Source organism: Apus apus, chromosome 4 (genome assembly GCF_020740795.1).
Source record: "Apus apus isolate bApuApu2 chromosome 4, bApuApu2.pri.cur, whole genome shotgun sequence".
Taxonomy (NCBI): domain Eukaryota; kingdom Metazoa; phylum Chordata; class Aves; order Apodiformes; family Apodidae; genus Apus; species Apus apus.
The window spans coordinates 107,543,027-107,562,702 of record NC_067285.1 but is presented as its reverse complement, the minus strand read 5'-3'; the positions used below and the strand labels follow the sequence as shown (position 1 = coordinate 107,562,702).

The 19,676-nt window shown below is 38.3% G+C and overlaps 1 protein-coding gene across 2 annotated transcripts in view; it reads right to left on the bottom strand.

The window, feature by feature from the left end:
- Positions 1-19,676, bottom strand: part of FAM53A (family with sequence similarity 53 member A) — a 70,937-nt gene that overhangs the window by 32,578 nt on the left and 18,683 nt on the right. For both annotated transcript variants that reach the window (XM_051617824.1, XM_051617823.1), the window contains exons 2-4: positions 16,642-16,888; positions 10,522-10,576; positions 7,465-8,267 (exon numbers count right to left, since the gene is read on the bottom strand). In XM_051617824.1, coding sequence (XP_051473784.1) covers positions 7,465-8,267; positions 10,522-10,576; positions 16,642-16,719 — 936 coding nt within the window. In that variant the 5' untranslated portion in view covers positions 16,720-16,888. The remainder of the gene's footprint in view (positions 1-7,464; positions 8,268-10,521; positions 10,577-16,641; positions 16,889-19,676) is intronic.

Below are 19,676 nucleotides of genomic sequence, written 5' to 3'. Positions count from 1 at the left end.
ACTGCTCAACTTTGAAGAAGCCAGTTTAACCTACAATTCAAGTAAAAATACTTGGAAATTTACCAGACATCTGCTATCTGGGGACAGGTGCAAAGAATTCAAGAATATCTGTGCTGTTTCACCTATGACAGTGGGGCTGGGACTGTCACTGGCTATCACTGAAGCTTGCTGAAAAAGTCTCTCCATTTCATAAGTGTCACAGGACAGTAGGCATCAAGAAACTACCCCAGTTTTCCATATACTTATTTCTCCCTGAAGATAATTTCTTCCTGATCATAGCAATTCTCTAGCTTCTAAACTAATTTGCAATGAATAAATAGCTTGACCAACCTTTAGCAGATCAAAGTTGCCTTGCATTTCACTATTTCAAACCATGCAGGCACAGGAATAGTTTATTTTCACTCTGCTTATGCTTAGAAAACTTACAAGTGCCTTATTGTATCCATGCCAGTCATAAGGTTAACCTTAAATAAAAGCAACACTTTGGAAATTAAGTCTTTGTCCTCTTGCATCTAGGGATACATCTACTGTTTGCCTAAACAAGAATTTTCCTTGAGGTCCACTATTTCTTTTCAGTCATAAATTAAGTTTATATCTAGAATTTCACAAAGTGGATTTAAACCACTGATTCACTCAGCCAGACAATTCTGATACCCAGCTCCCTTCCTCTAAACAAGACCACAGGGCTTAAATTATTTCATGGCTTTTGAAATTTAAATCATGTTATCTTTTGCTTTCTTGGTTTATGATCACTTATAGAAATTACTACCGTGGGATCAAAAAGAGAAAAAAGAAAAAAGGCTCCAGAACATTTTTAAAGCAGAGGAAGGTCAGGATTATTTTCCAAATGTGAAATTAAGGGCTCTCCTAGGAACAGGTATTAAGTTTTCAAACATGAACCAAAATTCTGTGCCTGGCTCAATTGCTTCATTCACAGCTATTCTCTTGGAACCTTAATCTTATACAAAGAGAAACTACTAGTAAATTAACATTATGTATTTATATTTAGTACCATTTTATTGATCCAAATCAACCCCAGTCCAATCCTCCACTATATATAGCCCAAAATTATTGTATTTTCCATAAACCACATTCCAAAAGACAAGAGCATTGAGAGCACTCTGAAGCAGAATATACCTCCATACAGGACATCTGAAATCTATCACCTATTTGATCTGAGAAGCAGCAGTGCACATCAACCCATCACTGAATTGCAAAGTGTCAGCCACAGGCAGAAAAAACTATCAGACCTTTATTCTGACAAAGAGATGCCACCCTACATCTCCTTGCAAGAGCACCACAAGACCTTAAGTGATTAAGACTTGCAGTTGTGTTAAGCAACTTCCCCAAATTACACCACACAGTGTAGTGTCCTAGACAGGGAAGAGCCTATGCTGACTTAACTGGATCCACTAGCAGAAAATACATCTACCCCAAAATAACCTGTTTGTTCCCATTTTGACAGGAGGCTCTAACAGATAAGCTTTACATAAGCATCTCAAACTATTTAAAGCAACAAGCTTACTATTTAGAGAACACAATCTGAATGAGTTTCATGAGCCAGTACTTAACCTACTTTAGCCAGTCCAGGCTTGACTCATGGGTTACCCTGCTAGAACTGTAAGGGCCTCTTGATATCACTTCTTTATCTTGCACATGCTAAAACAACAGCTTTGGAGAAAACCTAACACAAGTGAGCACCTACTTGACTACACTAACCACGTGCATGATACCATCTCTTCTATGCCCACATTTAAGCTCTATTCAGCAGTGACACTGTTTGTGCAGCTCAGGAAGGTTAATCCACTTTGCTGTAGCATAATCAACATGAACAAATCTATTGTAACTACAACTAATGGGACATATCTGGACATCTTCTAGACAACAAGAATTCAAAAGAATCAAGGAGAACACTTCAGAGTTTATTTTGCTTAAATGTGGTGAGGCCACAGTATGGCCAATTCATTTACCTGTTCACTATTACAATGAACACAAAGAGCAACAAACTAAGATGTATGTTTGATAGTTCTCCAATTGCAACCACAAGTTTGTACCCTGGTTCAGATACTTAACGATTAGTATCACATCTCACCCATCTATCTATTCACATTGTTTTCTAAAAACTGGTTGACACACAGTAAAATTCAAGTAAACAGATGCAGGGATTCCACAAGGGAAACCAGGAGTCACTAAGAAAGTCTCTGCAGGAGAAATAGCAGTCATCTGATCTCAGATCAGCACCAGCACTCCTATGTGTTCTGCTATTCATGAACTCCTGCCTCATCACACCCTTCAGCAAAACACATTCACACTCACTGACCATCTCTACCTTGAGTGCAATTTTAAACTGCAGTGGAAATGACCACCAAGTCCCTCTGCTTATCCTCATAGTGACACTTGCCTTGCTCTTTTGGCCAGAGTTGACAAGTCTTTATGACTCAGATACTATCTCTGTGAGAAGTCCTCTTTGCTGTGTAGACTCAAAGCCACTACATTATTCTGACCTGAAGCATTAAAGTCAATAATCATAATCATAAAGCAGGGATAATTTAAGCTCAATTTACTTTAAGGATCGAAGTTGTCCAAGTGTTTTGCCGATTCAAGACCTTCAACTCCAAAAGAATAAAATAAATCAAGCACCTAGGTGTTTAGTGAAGGTGATGATGAACCAAGCTTACAAAAGTGAATCTGTTATGGAATATTATGGAGGTCCACGATAAAGGGTTAAAAAATAGATTATCAACTGAAAATACACCTGTGAATAGTTGTCAGAGTTTGAACCACTGATGTACAGTTCAAAGCCCCCAAAATGCACACAGGCCAAAGCCAGGCCATGGTGCTGCAGGAAGTATTACATTGCACATTCATTGTTCCTGCATGCCACGCTAAGCAGCTGTTCTCCATCAAGCAGGGTGCCAGGCTCCACAGTTTGGCCTGACCTGGTGTGGTACTTTGGATCTTTCCCAGCACCAAGAAAACTCACTAGTATAGAATCCAGATGACTTTAAAGCATTTCTAAAAACACAGAAGCACCCTGTGCTAGGAAATCACAACTTCAGTCCCCAAGTTCCTTCAGTCTTTGGAGATCCTGAAAACTTTTCATTGAGTTGTCTTACCTAGTCTAATGTTAATGCATGATGTGCCATAGCACTGAATAGTTGAAACTATTCCTTTCTTAGATAAAGTCAGATATTTTGTTTTAACTACTTAAACAGATTAAAGAACACTTCAGAGAACATGTTAAAGAAGCTTGGGGTTTAAGTATGTTACCAAGATTTAAAAAAAAAAAAATTGACAATTCCACACCACAGCACTGGCTGAGGAGCAGCACAGGAATGTTAAACACCAGAAATACTTCAAACTACAGTGTGTTGTTTGATCTGAAACAGAATTAAACCTCAGTGTCACAACAAAACTTGCTTACACACTGAAAAACATGTGCAACCTCTTGGATGATGTTTACTTGTTGCACCTCAGGATCGACCGACATAATTCATGAAGCAGAACATCTAAGAAAGCTCAGCAGTTTCTTTTCAGTAAAGAAACATTGCTAACCTCCTACCACAGTTACCAGTCTAAATGCCACCTTTACGTACTCTGCAGCAGCCTCTGTGATACGACTTACTAGCTGCTGAAGAACACAAGTCCAAAGAGGCTCTTTGCCATGAACAGACATCCTGCAATACCAGGGAGATGAGATCCTGCTGCAGGGGAGGACCCACACTCCTCACTGGAGCCAGCTTCTTATTTGGGCAATTGAGAACAAACACTAACTACTGTGTTTTGCCATTCTGTAACCCATACAGCTATTCTTGTGTAGATAACTGACCAGAAAAGGTTATTTTGAGTCCCATGGGGCTGCAAACAGCTATCATATTTTGTTACCATTTCCTACAGTCTTTTCCATTCGTTTTTACAGCTGTCTTCATGTTCTAGAAAGCCTGAAGTTTCCCAAGTTTGTATTTTCAGCTTCAAGTCCAGAAAAAGATCCTTCCAGAATTCAGCACTATGTAAGAGCAGGTTGGCTGATCACTTCAATCTATTTCTACATACACTAATTGCTCATTTTACTGAAAATTAATGTGTTTTCCATCCAAATCGAAGACATGGCATATTCTTTTCCAAGAGGGCACAAAATCTAAACCAGAGGGGAAGTACAGTAAACTAAAAGTGTAGAGGTCTGTGGAAGAAAATCCAGGTACATAGAGAGTTTTGTCATTTTAAGAGCTACTCAATTTCTTTCCTTTTGTAAATAAAGGCACAAATTAGAATATTGAAGAGGCAAAAGTGGAAGGAGCAAGCCATGAAGTAGTACCAAAACTACGGACAGATTGTAAGGATAGATTATTAATCTGAATTTACTCACCTATGAACTCTAAGCTTAAAAACAGTAACAATGGGAAAGCTGCTTTTAGATTGGACTTTTGATTTTCTAGCACTTTTATTTAGCAAAATTGGTTGATGCCACTTCAGTCCCTACAAGTACATTTTCCAGAATTCAAGGTGGCAAAAACCCAACTCAGTAATGCAAAAAACCCAACTACCAAAACCCCTAAAAAATACCAGCCAACCTGAAATGGCCTTTCACCCCTTTCTCCCACTAATGCTTCACCCAAACACAGGTATTGGAGAACTCCATTCACATGTAACAGCATTTGCTTCAGGTTAAAGTAAATAAATAATTTAGTTCTGATAAATATTGATTTGAGAGGATTCCTAGCTGCAAAGCCTTAAGCAACTTTGGCAGGTGTTTCAATGCTGACCTCTCAGGACTCCACAGAGTATTGGCAGAAACGGCTGCAGACCCAAAACTCCTCTCTTTAAGCAGCTGTGGCTTCAATACACCAAAGGAAGCACCTTCAGACCTATCATAACATGGGTCAACTATAATTTAAGTTCTCCACAAGTAAGACTAATTACCTAGCCTGATCTGGTCTTGGTAAGCTATTCGGTAAGTTTAGCTTTTTAGGAAGATTTGAGGACATCAAGACATTTGCAATAAAGCTTGGAACAAAATAAATCCTTGTTTTCAACACAGACTCTTTCATAAACTGACTTAGAAGTGAATTTGAAATCACAGAAAAAGTATTTTTGGAAACAATAAGGAGGCATCAAAATACAAGAAAAAAGGCCTTACTGAACTTCCCTTATCTTAGTCCTGATCTTCAGAGATGTATGCAGATATAGGACACATCCACATCTCCTTGTATGACACTTCAAAACAAGTCTTCCGTAGTATTAGCTTATAATATATTGCAAAACAGTAATTTTGTTTAAATTTAGGGAGAAATGTTTAAGACCACAAGTTTCAGAGCATATTTATTTGCCAGGATTTGTGGCATGGGGAGACAGTGGGCTATGAAGAAATACAGAACTTCCAACAATGCAATGGGTAAGCAAGTTGCCATTCTAAAAATCCCCAACATTTCTTGGAAACCTCTTTCAATTTTTACTTCAGATGTTTTCAGTGCTTGCCTTGTTTTTAATAATTAAAGTTTATCATGTTTGAAAGCTGATGTATTTTCAAACTGTACTCTGTCTTTGATTAAATACCCAGTAATATCTTTATAGGAAGATTCTACTGATCAGCCAAACAGCTGAAAAAAAAAATCAGGCCTTGACACTGCAGAATGAACTTTGTTGCATAAACTACTCAGCTTATTGAGAAAACATCGTTTCAAAATAGGTCTTACAGGAAAAAGTACTCAAGACTGTATATTAGTTTCATGTACTCTTAAACTCAGCAGCAAATCTCAATAGCCAAAAGCACTTCCTATAGACATGGCTGTATCAGGTGTTCTCCATATACACTATTATATGGATTGCTTAGAAGGTACAACATCTGAGCAACTGAAACTATTTTGACAGTCCAATATACTGCATCTCTCCTGTAGAGCTTGAAGAATGCCAGCAGCAAGCATAGCCAAGAAAGGAATAGATTTTAAATTTTACATTCTGTTTAAATAAAGAAATTTGCATTAGACTACATGGGGAGCTGAAAGGCAAATCCACTAATATTTCTGGAGTAGATTAGCAAACTAATCTCAGGAGTGTTTAACACAGAGAAACAAGTAAGATCCGATTTGCTAACTAGTAAACTTGCATCTTAACTAAAATTCAAAACATCGTCAAGTCATTCTAGAATACAGCTGGTTACCAACCTTGTCAGGAAGCAAGTCACTCTGTATGGCCTACCACCCAGTAAACCATCTCACAGCTTGACCAAAAAAGCCATATTTTTTTTAAAAAAGAAAATCCTTTAAGCTGTGAGTAATTTGTCTTACAAAGGTCTAAGAGGACAGATGCCATCATACAGACTTGTAGCTAAGTTACAAGGACATAAACCAGTTAATTCAGTGAATATCCCGGAGCAGACAGCTTGGTTCCCATATTTTACAAGTGTTTCTCCCATAAATTTCTATGTAAAGCTCACTAATACCCAGGTACCACAGACTGGACATTTTAGCCAGCATCCCATCCTATCCAGCTTTCCTTTTGCATATTGCATCAAATGCAGGGACACTGGTGAAGAACTATTTCCTTTCCTTATGTTTTTATTGCTACTTCTGCAAACTGCCTCCTCCCCACTACTCTTCAGAGATCTCCTCAGACAAACGTCCCAAGCCTGGTATCTACTGAAGGCAGTAGACATATTCTCACAAGGGTAAAATGTTCCGTGACCATAATGTAATAGTCAATTTTACATTTATTGAAACTAAATTAGCATCTTCAGTTTTAAACTGTAGCAGCTGCCCCTGTGGACAGAGAAGCTTTGAAAAATGGGCTGTGTGCATGCATTTCTATCACACAAAGTACAGGAAACAGCTTAAGTTCTCTAGTTTTTAAATTGGCACCTTTACTCTCATACAAGAAAGAAAGAAGAATCCAGAATAACTTGAGTAAAACACCCTTCCATTGAGCTGGAGCATTTGTAATTGCCGTATTAAAACACTTTTTTAATTTTTGACTGCTTATTAGCAGTTTATTTAGTTAATTCATTTATAGAGGGCTTTGCTGCTCTTACTTAACTTTATGGAATGACTCAAACTGTAAGGGCAGGCTCAACCCAACAGATTTACACCAAGATGACTCAGAAATCCCTGCACATTGTTCTCAGGGAACTCAGTTGTGTAACTTTTTTGCTACCCTGTCTATCCACCTTCCCCACTACTTCCTTGCATCTTAAAAACAAGCCACTTTTCTTTGACCTCTGCTTCAAGCACATTTTTGTACTTTATAAAGCTCCTTGTATCCTCATCAAGTGGACTGGACTTCAAGAACTGGGCTGAGAGGAAAGAGTAAGTTAATATAGTGTACAGCACAGGCAAGCATAAGCCTGCTGTACTGCTCAAGTTAATTAACCAGTACTAAAGTCAATCTAACAACTACCCATTGGTTCAGTTTATCTAGAAATAGCCTTTCTGCAATAGCTCCCTTCCCACATTGAGGAAAGTAAAATCTCACCCGTGTCATTTTAAAAAAGTCTAACGATGGCCTGTTCCATCGTACATCCTCCTCCCGTCTGCGCTTTAGCCGGCTTTTCTTCTCATTCAGGACACAAGGCTGAGAGCGGCATCTCAACAGGCCTTGACGCCGGCTGAGCTCGGGTGTGGAGGTGGGAGTGCTGTTGGCTGAAGGCAAGAGATTTCCTGTCTCGGTGATGTGCTCCTGGGAGAGGGAGAGGCGGCGCCTTGGGTTAAAGTCACAAGGGCCTCCAGAATTCCAGCGGGTACTCGAGCTCGTGCTGCCCTCACTACTGTCCACAAACCCGCTGCTGGCAGAGGAAGGTCTGGGTACTGGTGACGTGTTGAAGCTGGTGATAGTGAAGACGTTATTTAGGGACAGTATGTTTTGTGGCAGACTGATACTTGTGCTTCTCTGTAAGGTCGCACTTCCATGACTGTTGCAGCGCTGCAAGGTAGCGCTACCGCCACTGTTGCACCGTCTCTTTGACACAGGAGTCCAAACCTTTGAATTGCCAGGCTTCCAGGGTGACCGACAGCGAGCCAGCTCATCAGGCTCAGAGAGGGACCTACAGTGACGTTTCGTTGGTGGTGCCAAGGGCTGACCCGAGTTTTCGTTAAGGTTTAATTCACTTATCCATCCTGACACCATAGATGTGCCTGAAGATTCCTGCTGCCACTGCAGACTGCCATTGCTAGCAGTGCCGGTGCTGAACGGGCACAGTGGGAAAGTGTAAGCTGAACTCCTTGTTGTGTCAGTCTGGATTGGGCAACCCCCATTTAAAGCTTTCCAAGGACTCTCTTCTGAAAAGAAAAGAAAGATACAGGTGAAAGATGCAAAGGAAAAACAATTAATTTTAAACCTAGTTTAATATAAAACCATGACTCAAGCTCAAGTTTAGAAGGATAAGCCACAAACAGCCAGCTCTTAATCAAAATTTCACACTGTAGTTACACAGTCATTTTTTAAAAGGTAGAAAATTCCAAAAAAGTGAAGACCAAAGTATTTCAGGAGCCAGTGCAGGCATTCCAGTATGTCTGTCCCTTGTTCATACTTCTTCATGCTCACTGAAGACTTACAGCACTGTGTTTCTTAGCAAGCATCAGGGACAGCTGCCTTACCTGCTTCCCAGTACACAGCATATACCACAATTAAAACCTGTAACAGTGAACAACCTAACTTGTTCATCCATTTTGGTTGTAAGAATCTACCAGGGAATAAATATATTCTTTTATTTAAGAGCAGGATAATCTCTTCATACACTGCTGTCCTTGATTTAGCTGTTAAACTTTTCACTTAAGAATATCTTAAAGAAAGGTTTCAGAGAGATAGACGTTCCCATTCTGTGGTGTAAAAAGCTTTATTTTAAATTAGAAACAATATGAAGTTGAATCAGACTGCAGATTGTTTCCTTTTTTGCTCATATTCAAAGTGTAGGGGGGAAAAAAAGTCTTAATTCAATGCATAAAATGAAGTGAGTATCCCTTAAGACCCTCCTGCAAGTTTTACTGTGAATACAGACATAACCCATAGTGCACAACTTCTCATCTCAAGCGGCAATGCTGGGTTAAAAGCAGTCTGCCAGCGAAGCCTCTCACTCTTTTGTAAAGAGCTTCTTTGAGAACATTCTGCACATTTTACAGCTGTTCCTCCACAGTATACAATGAAGTGTAAGAAGAACTACAGCAGACTTTGGATTTGCAAATTAAAAAGCAGCAAAACCGTTAGCCAGTTAACCGTGCTTCATGCTCAGTAAGAAAATTTAAATCAATTAGCCAAGTTTCACTTATCCCAGCTTTAAAGAAAGATATTTTAAACAGTAAGTTTTCCCCTCACACCTATTTTAAAATCTTAGATATAGCCTAAACATTAAATACTTGTTTTAGACAGCCAACTATAAGAATATACAAGTTTTAGACTAATCAACGGATAAAAGATTTGCTGAGTAGCTTTAAAAGTTGCAAACCCAAATAGTTGTACATATTCCATGCCCAAAGTATGTCATGGATTATCCTGTTTATTTGGATCTTATTTAAAGAACACCCTATTGTCTCAAAATCATTTAACTGTGCAGACAGCTGGCCTATTCAAACAAGATGTTTTATTAGAATTCCTCTGTCCTTCCTCCTCCATTCTTTCAGATGGGTACAACCACATACTGTGCTTTGCCTTAAGCATGTAAGCTCTTCAAGGCAGGGACCATCCATAATTCAATGCAAGTAAAATAGCCAACACAATGGGATCCAGATAATGTTTGAAACTCCTAGCATCTACTGTAGGACAATTTACTAGCTTGGACTGGCCTGATTTAAAATAAAACCTTAGGAAGCTTTCTCCCAGGCTGGGAGGCTGGTTTAAGTTTACTTTACCAAAAAAAAAATTTGAGAGTTGCACATGTGCTCTAATTGTTTACATGGCAATGGTATTTAAGATAAAATGCCATTTCCCTTTGAAACCACACAAACCAAGATAAACATTTTACAGGGAATCCCACTGAGCAAATAAAAAACTTCCATGCCTAAAGACAAGACAGAACATGCCAAATTTCAAGTCCCTCAATAAAATGTACAAAGTTTACAAACCAATAAGTGGCACTTTCATTTTTCCTAGATACATCTTACTCTTATTCCAATAGGAATAAGGAGGAAAAAGCAAACTATACTTGCATGAAGGCACCAGACTTGAACTTAAGGTTTGCATCATGATGGATATTTTATGTGGCAAAACATGTAAGAAGGTGTGTAAAGATGTGAGAGCTTTCTGCTAGCTGAGGAACCTGAAGAAATGTTTAGCATGAAAAAACAGCACTGCTGTGCTTCTGTACACCAAAGCAGATATTGAACAAAAAAAAAAACGTGTTACAAGGGCTTTTACTATGCAAAGCAGATCACAAGTACAAAACTAACAACCAGCTATTCCCAGTATTGTTCAAAGACCAGCTTAAACCAGCAGGCTCTACAACAGCATGCTCCATCCCCTCACCTTATTTACAAAAGAAAGGCTGCCGCTATACCAATTACCTCAGTAAAACACAGCTAAGGTTTCTGAAGAACTTACCGTTGATTTCGAAAGGGAACAAGCTGCCACTCTTATTCAGCTTCTCAGATGAGTACTGAAATCAGAAAAAAAGTTTCAACCATGTGAAAGAGTCAGCACACACCTAAAACTGAAAACCTGCAGTTTGCAGTTTCCCTCTATGTGCATTTAACAACGTCTTTAAAAGGACAGATTTTGCTGAGTATCTTGAAGAAATTCCTGAACAGCTGATCTTTATAAATAAAACCTCCAGCATCTAGCTGTTTGTAATGTTTTCTGATACATTGCAAAGTATCAAACTGTTTCAAGAGTTGCAACATTAGCCCATGTAATAAACTGCAAAATTAAGAGTGATAATTCACCCTTAATGAAAAAGCTTTGATGCAATTCTCATTTCAGTGGAGAGGAAATTACAGTCTGACAATTGGGTTTCCATTTACAATCTTAAGGCTAAAAAGCAAAACACTTAATCTTAAACTAAGAGACAGGAATAGCTTTATCTTAATTAATTATACAAGCCCATAAGGGTCACCATGATGAACTTTACCCGATCAGGCTTTACTAGTATTTTACATTTCCTATTAGTGTAGCAAAATATTTTCTTATTTCTTAAAAGTACAAGAGCAATTAAAAAAATCTTTCCTGTCCAAAAAACACTTTTGCAGACAGTGTTTTTGAAATCACAGTTTAATAGAGATGGTTCACTACTCAAAGAATGTAGAAGATATGCTTAAAACAAGATGTTTGTGTAAAGGGCTTTCAATTTTATGATTAAGCTTCATCAGTAGCATCTGCAAACACAAGTTTCTGTGCAGAACATTCTCCGGTTTTTTAACTGATTTTACCTAGAAAATATTACTACTAGATTTCTCAAAAAACAGAGCTTGTTATCCAACCTCCTAAGCAGGAGTTATAAATAAACGGCTTAAGGCTCGATCAGGGCCCAAGGGTCATTATTCCCCCATCACCACCTCAGGATGGAGAGGAAGATTGCTTTAAAGAACAACACTTCATGTGAACACTGTGTTTTGTGTATAACCAAAGAAGATAGCATTGTACAAACGCTTCCTTTCCAGATAGCAAGTCAATTTTAAAACAAACATCCTTGGGCTACAAAGCTTTTCTTTCTTGCTATATAGCAGCACACAGAGTGCTAATGACAACTTTATACCCTTGAGCCTCACACATAACATGCAAACGCTAAGCTAGGTTAATATTCCCTTGGTGTCATTGTTATAGAGGTAGGAAATAACAGAAAAGATGAAAGGATAGTACAGCAGTCAGATTTTTCATCTTACTTTATCAATGTCTGCATGAGACAAACAGACTTTACACTTGCACCTGAGGATGCATTTAAGCTTCCTTTTACAGAAGGCTACTTGAAGTAAACAGCAGAACCCCAAGTTTGACTCTTCATTAGAAATTAATCAGCCCTATTCAAACCATGAGAAGTCTGCAACTTGACAGCAAAAACAGCAGTCACTTGTTAGCTTTTCATAACTGCAGTTGCCAGTTACATAGTAGACACATTTTAAAAGCTAGCATCAACCGTTTACTCTGAACGGGGTATCATGTAGAGCACAAAAGCACGCAGTAAGGGAACAGGAACAGCCACATTTCAGCTGTCCCTGAAGGGGAAACAAACAAATTAAAGCCACTTAAAGGTAAGATTTTTCCAGCAGATTCCTCCTCCCTCTCCAGTCTTCCCCAAATGAAAGGCAACACCAGCTTATTCCAAAGCAATATCAACTTAATCAAAGGCAATACCAACTTACTCAACTATCTGATAGTAGCTAAGGAAAATACATTTTTGGAACCGAATTCTCTGTCAGAAAGTCTTACAGCTACAATCTTCAAGCACATAGAAAACAGCAACAAGAATGACTTAATCCTAACATAACTAGGGAGATTTAAAAGACTATTCACACAGGCTGAGACCTTCAATGCTTCAAAGGAAAAGTACCTCAAGAACAATCCTATGTGACGATTATTAGATTCATATTTAATTTTTACAAACAGTTTTCAGCCAAATGTAACTTCATCAAGGTTCTCATCACAAACGCCTGAATCATTTGATTACCTACACTTCAGTGTCTACCCGATTGACAAGGCTTTTTAAGGTGGCTTAACTACTTCATCTGACAGCTACAAAGCACTGAAAGCAATTTTCAAGGGGGGCATGGAAAAAGTGGGATCACCTACACACAGACTGTCTGTAGTACACAGAACAACTCCAGTGTGAAGCCACTTCTGAGCAGCTTCTAGTGAAATCAGTGCTCAGCTTTACAAGAAAGCAGGCATGTTAAAACTGCAACTTGCTCTCTTAAGTGATCCTTCATACAGAATCTTAAGGTACTAAAATGTGCTAATTTTTTTGGAGACTCAAACGAAAACCCTCACTAGGAATGTCACATGAGACATCATAGGCAGAAACGGGACAGTAACCTGCACTATTTTCAGTAAAAGTTCAAAGCACTGAAATAACGGGTGACTGGGATAAATAAGTAAAGAATCTACTTTATGGTACTTACTTGGCTTTCTATAACTGCAACTAAAAATACTTGGAAACATTATCTGGTAGACTATCAGGCTGTAAATTGTTTATTGGAGGGAGGATCTTTTTATCTAAACAGCACATGGCAGAAGTCTCTCTAGATATTACTGTAACAGGGCACTGAACCAGTTTATCAGCTCTCCTGGGTTAGCTACCCTCCCCCATTCATTCCCTCTGCGCTATGATCAACCTGAAGCTTCCTGAATGAAGAGCTCTTTTTCTTCTTATGCTCTAGAAGAGATTGCAATTGCTAAGAACATTGACAGGAAGGTCTGCTACACGTCGTGTGAAGGAAATCTTTCTCAGAATAAGGCCAAATTATTCAAAGTAATTTTCTTGATGAGGAAACTCAAGAGGTCATGCAGGTCCATCTTCCAACTACTAATTTTTGAACAGATGTTAAAAAGACCCCATGAATGTCTGATGTCTCTTGAGACCTTTCCAGGGGAAAAACTGCAACATTTTAAGATAGAGACATATATAATAATGACCTGTAAGTTTCACCTAAGGTTGGAATTGTTTGCTTCATGCAAGGAAGTTTATCTATTTTGAAAAGCTTGCTTAGAAGTAGAATGTCTTTTGTGCATTTGGTGGGATTATGCTTAAAAGGAAAGGAATGGTGAGGTACAACATTTAGGACAGCATTGCAAGTTTCAGTCAGTTTATCTTAGCAGCTGCTCTTTCATTAAAATATTCACTTAAGGACACCTAGTCTTGAACTGAGTAAATGGAAGAGGCACACAAGTGAGACTGAAAATCAATCATAATTATAATCAATTTTTCAACTCCTGAAAATCATAATATACTCACAGAACATCTCACTGTTGCAAGGTAGAGCCAACCTGCCAGGGACGCTATTCTACCTTGTGAGCTACTGTGCCCACTTGGGACAACCTTCCTGCTTCTACAGCAAGAGACCAATTTGTTTGGGCTTTTTTCTGAAGACTTGGGCAGCACAAGACTGTACAACATAACTGAGCATGCACTGGCCAAATGAACTACACCAGCCTGGAAAATGAGCATGTCATTTAACAGAGCAGTAGAATTAGCTACAGCCAGCATTTTACAACATCCTTGGGCACCAGGTGAAAAAGGTACTCGTTCATCATTCAGCTTACACAAACAAAAAGCGTACTATGTCCTATGCGTGTTGTCTTTATGCCCAGCTTGGCTAACTGGAAGGCAAACAGCTTTGAAAAGAACTATTCTTTCTTTTATAACCTTCATTTATGAGCTGTATTATAGAACAGCTTTTCCCCAGCTATTTTATCTACTTGTGCCCAGACGAGCACTTGTGCAGATGCACTGCAAAAGGTATCATGAAACTGATAAGGGTTAACATTAACCCAGGCAAGAAAAGTTACTCTTAATCCTGACCACATGGTTGCATGGAACTTGGTGCCAGCAGAAATAATGAAAGGTCCAGGCAAAACCATTTCAGAACTGCTCTAAAGTGTTGTTGCTATTAGAAGAAACTAAACCTGAACATCTAGACTTTTTGGCAAGGTGTTCTACAGCTGATCCAAGACCCCCATTAGCAGTTTCTTTGTTCCTTATTAAAATTTAGCTGTTATCATTACTAGCAAAAAAAGCCTACTTTTGATTCTCTGAGGTTCACGTGTTAGTGAAGCAGGCATCACTTGCCCAAAGAACTGTTTTTAGTAGGGAGCAACCTAGTTCCACACTTATTCACACTTGCTTTGCATTTTCACTCTTCACTTTGCCATTCCCACACTTATTGAAGCTGCTAAAGCGTACAAACAGAACCTGTTCCTGGCCTCAGAAACCAACTTCTGCAAGAACTAAAGCATTTACAAAACAAATTACTTGATAGATTAAACAAGGAAAGGAGCAGAAGGGTGAGGATGAAACTACTGGTGAGGCATTTTCCACTCTAGCCATTTTTTTCATGCTTTATTGTAGAAACAGGTAAGGACAGGAATAAAAAACAACCTACAACACCTTTCAGCATGCCAAAACACTCTGTATAGACTCCACACAGTGTAAAACCAGTAATACATCTTTGTTCTTTCAAGTCTCTGGTCCAAAATCTACAGTGACTATCAGTAAAAGGAGAGCTCAGTTTCCAAATTCATGCAAACTTTAGTGTCTCAAAACCTAGAAATTACAAGATGCCACTACAAGTTTAGGGACAAGCACTGCTACTGGTTCCAAGTCACCACTGGCTCACACCTAGGTCTAGAGTTCAGTTACAAGTGATGAGTTCACCAGTTCAAGGACAACAGATTCTCCCACAAATTGCACCTCCCAAGTGCTTCATCAAGCTAGCTGAAACAAATGCAAGCTGAGTAAGCACTTCTAAGAGGGTTAACATAATTCCAACACCTTATAGATGCCTTCTACGAACAGCACCTATTTAAGGTGAAGACAATAAGAACATGGAAGTTAACAGAAGAACTCTAAATGGACCTGTTACAGTTTAAAAAAATAAAACCATTTAATTAAGATCTACTAGTAGACATTCTTACTGGACAAAGTATTGGACTAAGGGTCAAGCACTTCACGCATTAAGAATTACAGGTGCTTGTGCACAAGCTCCACTGCATTCAGGATATGCTTCACCTGGTTTAGGCTTGTGAAATAGGAAAGCAGGTCAGCCACTAAAGTACAAGAGAGGCAGAATCTTACTGGTAAAGTAACTGATCATGCTTCAGGTTCAATGCTTGCATTATTTTTTTTTTTTAAACAACAGAAATAGAGTTGAACAATACATAGACATTTAGTCAAATTTGGGGTTTTTTCTCTGCCATTGGTACCCTCAATTTAACCTACAGAAGGGTGCCACTGCAAGTTAAGTCAGTGAAACAAGATGACAAATGAAAAGTATTGTCTCAGCTTGCAGGTCGCCACCCAAAATTGACAGGAGACTATTTTGCATTACTCTCACTGCAGTAGATAACAGCTTCACAAGTGAGATGTGAAGAGAATACATTCCTTAGTGTCTGAATAGCATGCCTGAACCACGCCATGGACACACATTAAACTAGCAGAAAATGACCCAATAAATATTACCCAACTTTTCAGAGCATCAGGCATCTGACACACAGATAAAGCATCAACAACAGCCTGGCAGTCAGACACTTGACTTCCAGTTCAACTGTATATTTACTTGATGACTGATCAGTGTGCTGATAATTACCTACATAGTGGTCACTGATTTTTCTAAGTAAATACTGTTGCCAGATACCAAACACTTGGCTGTATGAAGAAATCTTCACTACATCCCAGTAATTATGTTTTTTGTTATAGAAATGGGAATGCTGATAAGTTTTTATAATTCTTTTCAGTCATTAAAACACTATTTTGTTGAGAGAAGGCTTTTTGCTTATTACATAAAAAGCTGTAAAGTTAAAAATATCATTAAAATCAGAAAACAATTTCAAGAAGGCTCATACACTGAATTTTCACCTTTTCCCCTTACAACTTTCATCCACCTTGCAAACCAGTCCTGATGTAAACAGCTGAATTCTGGCTGATCTACACTCTTGCATTTGTTATGTAGTTTTGAATTACTTTTAACCTCTTTTGCATTTCACATTTATCACATGATTTTGTTAGATCCTTACCAGATTAATATTGTACGTTTTACATGTCAGATCATCCAAGCTCTGGTTCTGCAGCTTTTCTGTTATTAGTGTTACCATGGTAGTTGCTCCTTTTCCACTGCTCACACAGAAGTGTTGGAAGCTCTTCGGTTCCTTGTTTCAATACTCTTGAGCCATTTCTGTTTTGGTATTAAGTCTTTAGATTTATCCTTCCATCTTATTGCCAATGTTTACTTCCAACTGCTGTCAGTGTATCATGTCTGATTTTCTGTAAAAGTGGGGCAGAAAAAGGAAAAAGTCAGAACAGTTCTTTTGTACATTTTAAGTGTTGTACATAAGAGGACTCATGTTTGGACCACTCCTTCGTGCAAGCAGAACAACCTGCAACCAGTGCTCCTGCCTGGCAGGATAAGTCTCTATTAAAGAATATTTCTATTGAGACTTCACCAATTACAACAAGGGAGACAAGACTCATACAGAGTAAAGACCAGGATATTATTTGGCCATTTCCTACTAAACTGATGCTACCTAGAATTTTTAACCGAGGCAGAAGGAAAGACTTAAGCTTTCTTTCCATCCTTTAAACTACTGCTGAAATCATAGCCAGGTATATTAGAACAGCATATGAAACATGCAAATATGTACCATACTGTTCTCTATGTTTAACACTATTTGCATTTTAAAACCTTCTACGATACTGTTTCATAGCTAAACACTTTAAAAGAACAGAGCAGCAGGTATCACAAATGTTATATACATTTTCCAAACCCTCAGCTGCTTTTAATACATTCCCTGTGCTTTTCTTTTTTAAAGGTTATGTAATTGCTACCTGTCAGCAAACATCAGATCTTAAACTTGTAAGCAGGACAGATTACCATACACGTAAAAGCATCACTGACAAATGCTGAGATGTCTTTATTCTGTGAGCAGTCATCTAAATCAAAAGCACTAGGTTCACCAGCTGCCTCCTTCTATCCTTAAACAACCTCTACATAATTTCTTCCCCCCCTCTCTCCCCACAGCATTAGTTACCCTGAACTGCTGCAGTGTCACTCCTTGTTGTATTTCAAAAGTCTTTATTAGCTGGTTATTTTTACTACAGCAAACAAATCTCTGTACTTTCCTCAACTCCACCTCATTCTTCCGGTTCTCAAGAACTGGAAGAAAACCACAGGACTTCAGCTTCTTCATTTTCCTTCTTCTATCATCAAGTCTTTCAGGCTCACCACAGTTCTCAAATTCACTTCCAGGTTTCAAAACCAAGTCTACATTAATTAATTGTCATTTCTTCACAGCATCTTCAATGAACTTCTCTCCCCATAACTTTGCCTTCCTGTGTTAACAAAAACATCTTTCCTCAGCTCACACTGATGATCCATTAGTGACAGGCATCAACCACTCTTGGCTTATGCTTTAAGTTGGTCAAGCCTATTCAGCAACTGCTTATGGAATTAAAAAAGGTAAGAGATCCACACTTTTCCAAATTTAAACAAAATAACATGAGCCTTGGGGCAGGAACACTGCTGCTGCTATGAACAAATGTTTACTTGTATTTGCTAGGTTTTAAAGTTTACAGTAAAAAAAAATAGGAAGTTATTTTAAATATTGTCCATTTTCCACACTGCTACTTATCAGCTGTTAAATAACCAGAAGCAGGAGGGAAAAAAGCCACTTGAGTCCATGACCCAAGTTAAACCCATCTAAAACTAAGATATTAATAGTATTAGTGGTAATGTTAGATTATCTTTTAAACCTGTTGCCTTTGAGTACATCCCCAAATATTTTCATATGCTAACCATACACTATTTCACCTTCACAGAAGTCTGCTATGTAACAGCCTTCCTTAGCCTGAGATGTCTCACAATCATAACTTCCTTAGGGCTTCACCTTCATATCTACTTTTATTTGTTTTAACATATGATGCTTACAAGCATCCCTCAACTGTAATTAATGCTACCCAGATTCCTGGAGATTTACTTGTCTTTTTTTACTGAATGTATTCTATCTTTCAGGAAAGCACCCAGCAACTTGAAATGTTTACCACATCATGCTCTGAAACTACACCAAGTCAAATTATCACACACTCAAGTTCATATGCTCACTGGTAAAAGTTGCATATACCCTTTACAAAGTCAAAAATCTGCCAAAGCAAAGTGCAGTTCATGAAATGCTACACAAGTTGAAGGGCAAGTGTATGAACAGAGGAGTATTTAAAGTAGCATGATCAAACATTTTAACAACCCTTTAAAACCTGGTGAAGTTTAAACTAGCTCTAGAAATCTAGAATGAGTCAAGAGAAATGCTGAGGACAGAAATTGTCCATATACAGACTGAAAATATACTGAAGCTGAGGAGCTTAGTAACCAGCACAAAGACTTCCAGATTCTAAGGATTAAGATTTCCACAACTAAGAGGCTACTCCTATTAAGAAGCAGCTGAAAAGTTCAGCAGGTGTTTGAATAGTTTTCTGTTTCAAAGGGCCATATATTAATTTGTGTGGTTTTTTTTCCTCAAGGAAAAAAGGAAAATCCAATAAAACTACCAAGGACAGGAGAAAGGTTTTGATCTGTGATCAGTTAACTGTAATGTAATAAGAGCTTGCCCAGTTCTTCTAATCATCAAAAGTTTCACCGAAATTTTGAGTCAGCATAATACAAGATAGAATAAGGACAAAGTAGACAGAAGGATATTAGTCTTTAGTTAATGGATCAATATATTCAAATGCATGAAAGGATAAAGGGGAGGCAAATGAAATCATAGAAATGTGGCACTTTCAGAATCAAGCTGAACTGTCTAACTACCCACATTCCTAAATCCTGCATGATACTGAAAGGAATACATAAGAGTTACTGAAAGGAATACATAAGAGTTACTGAAAGGAATACATAAGAGTTACTGAAAGGAATACATAAGAGTTGCAGCCATTCAGGCCCTGTGTGTGCAACCCAATTAATTCTAAAACACAAGCAAAGGGGAAATTCCAAAAGAGGTTTCTCATTTTAGCAACTCACGCTTAACAATACTTTTTAAAATGAGGCATGCACTGTTGAGAATTT